A 4,591-nucleotide genomic window follows, 5' to 3' on the forward strand; every position below is an offset into this window, starting at 1 on the left:
GGCTAAATGATTTATTTTTAATTTATTCATGATCAAGGTCAATGGTATAAAAGTATGATATAAGCTGTATATAAGGGTCTGTAAAAGTGAGGGAGATAAGCAGGATATTACATTTAAAAGAAACAGTAAATAGATTTACTTAATTACATGATAATGTCACATACAAAAAGTGAGAAAGCCAAGGCAGGAAAAGACCATGTTCCAAGATCGTGTAGTTAATATCTATAAGAATCTGGGGGCATAGCTGTATCATGGCTGTGTGCCCAGACATCTTCTAAGTATCGCCCAGTCTTGGAGCAAATCCTTCTATGTGGTTAAATTCCAGCATCCAGCATCCCCTGGTTGTCATGCGAAGGTTGGAGGCAGAACTGCTGGGATATGCTCTTCAGACCAAGGGGCAGCGCTTGCCTTGGATGGTGTCACCTGCTGACACAGGTGACCAGCTCCTCCAGACTTCAGGCAGGAAGTGGTCTCTGATGGGGCAAAAGGATGTGGGAAATGAGCCCACAGACATGTCCAGGGACAATATCACAGGGGCTTGTGAAGGGGACAGAAAGGCAAGATCTGGGTGACTAGAAGAACCCACAGGAGATAAGAGTCAGGAGCCAAATGGGCAAGGAGAAGAGCAGACCCAGGTGTGAGAGGCAGGGCAGAGGACCCACAGGGCCCAGCCAACCAAGAATGCCCTGGGGTCCCCATGGCCTCGTCTTGAACTGGATTTAAGAGATCCAGTGTGTGCATGAGGCTTCCTGCTCCATGCTGGGCTCCTGAAGGCAGATTCATAGAGCTTACGATGTCGTCTTCAGTCCATGTAAAGTTTCCTTGTTCAGTGGACATAGCCTTCCTGATGCTTTTGCCCAGGCATGAGAGGAAAAAACAAACACAGCAACACACCTAACTGCAGTCTTAGAGATGATGAGCCAAGTGGCAAATCAGCAGAAGAGAGGGTCCTCAGGGGAGTGTGTGGACTGGCCAGTGTTCTGTTCACCAACCAGGGACGATCCACAGCTCCTCTGTGCCTCTGTGTAAGATGTGCTTGCACTTCCTCACAGAGACTGAGTTACTGAGTAGGGCACGGTGGTCATGGAGGGCCACAGGGAAAGCGTTGCAGCCATCAGGGTGAGAGATGGTGGCACCTATTCCAGGCAGCAACAAAGTGGGCGGATAATAGTGATCCCCCTGGATCTGGAAATAGTTGCAGGTGGAGCCAGTTGATTTTGCAGAACAGTCTAATATTGGGTCAAAGTCAAGGTTTTCTGGTTGAGCGACTGGTGAAGAGTGCCCCCTAGTGGGGGTGCACAGCTGCACCAAGGGTCTGGTGGGCAGCTTTGGGAGGTGAGGTCACAGAAGCCTCAGGAGCTGAGTGGACATCTGTGGTGCATTTCAGATGGGACAGCTGTTTGCACACTAATATTCAAGACTGACACGTGAAGTTGAGGGTTAAGAGCTGAGAGGCTTAACCTAGAGTCAGGCTAGCAGGAGGCCCGGTGTAACCCCAGCACCATGAATGAATGAATGAGTAAAGTCAAGAGCTGCATGCTGAGCTGCTGTAAACCCTGAGAGTTTGCAAACATGAAGAGCCAGCTATGGTGGAACCCAGAGGAAGGTCACGGATATCAAGTGACGAGCTGATCAGGAAGAGGGAGGGGTCCTGAGAGCAGTGGACAAAGCAAGCAGAGGAGCTGGGGGTGGTGGTGGTCACGCCTGTGATTCCAGCTTCTCAGAGGCAGAGGCAGGAGGGTGGCAAGTGCCAGGCCAGCCTGGGCAACTGGTGAGGCCCTGTCTAAAATCAATAGGGCTGGGGTGTGGGCTGGGGATGTGGCTCAAGCGGTAGTGCGCTCAGTGTGTGGCATGCGTGCGGCCCGAGTTCGGTCCTCAGCACCACATACAAACATAGATGTTGTTTCTGCCGAAAACTAAAAAATAAATATTAAAATTCTCTCTGTCTCTCTCTTTAAAAAAAAAAAAGGGCTGGGGTGGAGCTCAGTGGTAGAGCACTTGCCTTGCATGAGTGAGGCCCGGGTTCAACCCCCACTACAACAAGCAAATGCACAAACCAACTCATAAATGAAGCAGAGGACTAAGGGCCACTGAAGGAAGGGATGGTCTCCACCAGGGAAGGAGTCCACGGCAGGTGGGAAGCCCACGGAGGCAGCACAGCTGGACCTTGATGGTGTGCTTCACCTCTCATTTACAGGGAATGAAAACCAGGCTTTTGGTAAACTGGAACAACTCCAGCAGAGAGGTGGCCACTGCTGGCCAGGAGAGGGTGAGCTGGAAACCTGCAGCACCTCCAAGTGTGAGGGAGGACACAGCTCAAGTGAGGGACTAGCTGAGACCCATGCACACCACTCCTTCAGGGTACAGACGAACAGTAGGTGGGGGTGTTAGTGGCCTAAGCCTGCACATGCTCCCATGGGGACCCCAGGCTTCTGATCAAATAGATCACTTGCTGAAGGAACAGAGAGACAAGGCCATGCTGAGGTTTGAAAACAGAACACATTTGCAATCCTCACTGAGGAGACGGAGGAGTGACTGGGTCAAAGCGTGGAATCATTGATCTGCAGATCCAAAAGTGGTCAAATAAAAGGAGCATGGGACTGTGCATTTGAACCTCCCAAGAGCAGCACATGCAAACCTAAAACAAAACAAAAAATCCCTGAAGGTCCAAACACCAACGGTCATTGCACCCTGTGCTTTTCATACATGTTTTCTGCACTCCCTGCCCCCAGACGATGCAAACCCCAAATGTGTCTGTGGTCACTGAGTTTCAGCTGCTTGGATTCCAGACCCTTCAGGAGTGGCAGACCCTGCTCTTCACCATTTTCCTACTCATCTGCCTCCTGATCCTCACTGGGAACATCGTCATCATCGCAGTGGTGAGCCAGGACCAGCGCCTGCACTCCCCCATGTACACGTTCCTCCAGCACCTCTCTTTTCTGGAGATCTGGTACACGTCCACCATCGTGCCCCTTCTCCTGGCCAACCTAGCCTCCTGGGGCCGGGCCATCTCCTTCTCCGCCTGTATGGCGCAGCTTTACTTCTTTGTGTTCTCTGTGGTTACTGAGTGTTTCCACCTGGCCATCTGCAGTCCACTGTACTACCCCTTCCTCATGAGCCGTGACACCTGCAGGCACCTGGTGGCCCTCTGCTGGTTGACAGGGGTGGGCACAGGCTTTCTGCCATTCATGATGATTTCCCAGCTGGACTTCTGTGGGCCCCACCAGATCAACCACTTCTTCTGTGACCTCCCACTGCTCATGCAACTCTCCTACTCCAGTGCCCACGTCACCGAGATGGCCATCTTTGTCCTGTCGGTCACAGTGCTGTGCGTCTGCTTTCTCCTGACCCTCATGTCCTATGTCTTCATTGTGTCCTCCATGTTGAGGATCCCTTCAGCTTCTGGATGGACGAAGACCTTCTCCACCTGTGGGTCTCACCTGGCTGTTGTCACCATCTACTATGTGACCATGATCTCCATGTACGTGCGCCCCAGTGCCCACCTGTCACCCAAAATCAACAAGATCATCTCTGTCTTCTACACCGTGGTACTGATAAACCCAGTCATCTACAGCTTGAGGAACAAAGACTTCAAGGAGCCTGTTAGAAAAGCCATCATAAGGCAGTGCGGCCACTGGTCCCTGAAGGATTCCCTTGCATTTGCACAGCCTATGGACAGGTATTTCTAACCTCTTACACACTGTTGGGAAACTGGCCTTGCACACCTCAAACCTGATGTGTGACAGCTGTGGCAAGAATGAATGAAAAAGGAAACAAAGACTTTGGAATTGTGTTTTGTCCTGCATTATCTCCTAGTGATAAGAGAACAAATAAGGATTTTTTTTTTTTTTTGGGGGGGGTGTAGGGATTGAACCCAAAGCCTTATGCATGTGAGGCAAGCGCTCTACAACTGAGCTATATCCCCAGGCCCAGAGCAAATAAGGAGTTTTGAAGTGCCAAACATTTGCCTTGGATAAGTTAGACTTTTAGTATTTTCTGCTTAATGAAGTTTCAGGGAAGGAAGGAAGGGGTGAAGGGAGAGGAAGATCAGAGTGCTCTCTGGTATAATGGGCCTGGAGTCAGGCCCCCAGCACAACACAAATCCCCTCCACTCAGCCAGGATTTAGGAGATCTCTGCCACTCCCCCCACCCTCCACCCCCACCGGTTCCATTTGTTAATTCCACAAATACTTTTAATCCCCTGAAGTAAGAGGTCTCCTGCTGCAGTCTGCAGTGCCTGGAGATACAAGATATAGAAAAGGCGAGGAAGATTGGCCTCAATGAAGCCAAATTCCAGAAGGCAAGAGGGCTTGAGCCCTATAGAGAATAAGGACGTGCTTCTGTTTCTCTAGATCACTGTGGGACAGAGAGTAGGCTGGGTGTGAAGGCAGACCAGCAAGGCCTGCATCAGCAGGGGGTTAGGGAAGCTCTGCCCACCTAGTGCTTAACCTTCACTGCTGGGAGGAGGAGAGCAGAAGTGGACAGAGAAGTCCAGGCTGAGATGGTGGCATGCAGGACAGAAGAGGGAGGCAGAGTGACTGGGGAGGTGGACAGATGTCAGCCTGGAGATGGGTAGAGCCTTGTTCTATGG

General features: G+C 51.0%; 1 protein-coding gene across 1 annotated transcript; it reads left to right on the plus strand.

Moving 5' to 3' along the window:
• The first annotated feature begins 2,735 nt into the window (after nucleotides 1-2,735).
• On the plus strand, nucleotides 2,736-3,689 carry LOC143386287 (olfactory receptor 11L1-like). Its single transcript, XM_076841479.1, has one exon. It carries the CDS (start codon nucleotides 2,736-2,738, stop codon nucleotides 3,687-3,689), a length of 954 nt encoding a protein of 317 aa, XP_076697594.1.
• The last annotated feature ends 902 nt before the right edge of the window (nucleotides 3,690-4,591 follow it).

This window comes from Callospermophilus lateralis, unplaced genomic scaffold, assembly GCF_048772815.1.
Source record: "Callospermophilus lateralis isolate mCalLat2 unplaced genomic scaffold, mCalLat2.hap1 Scaffold_1118, whole genome shotgun sequence".
NCBI lineage: Eukaryota > Metazoa > Chordata > Mammalia > Rodentia > Sciuridae > Callospermophilus > Callospermophilus lateralis.

Excerpts from the sequence above, each read along its gene's own strand:
- LOC143386287 (XM_076841479.1), top strand. The coding sequence starts at position 2,736 with ATGCAAACCCCAAATGTGTCTGTGGTCACTGAGTTTCAGCTGCTTGGA.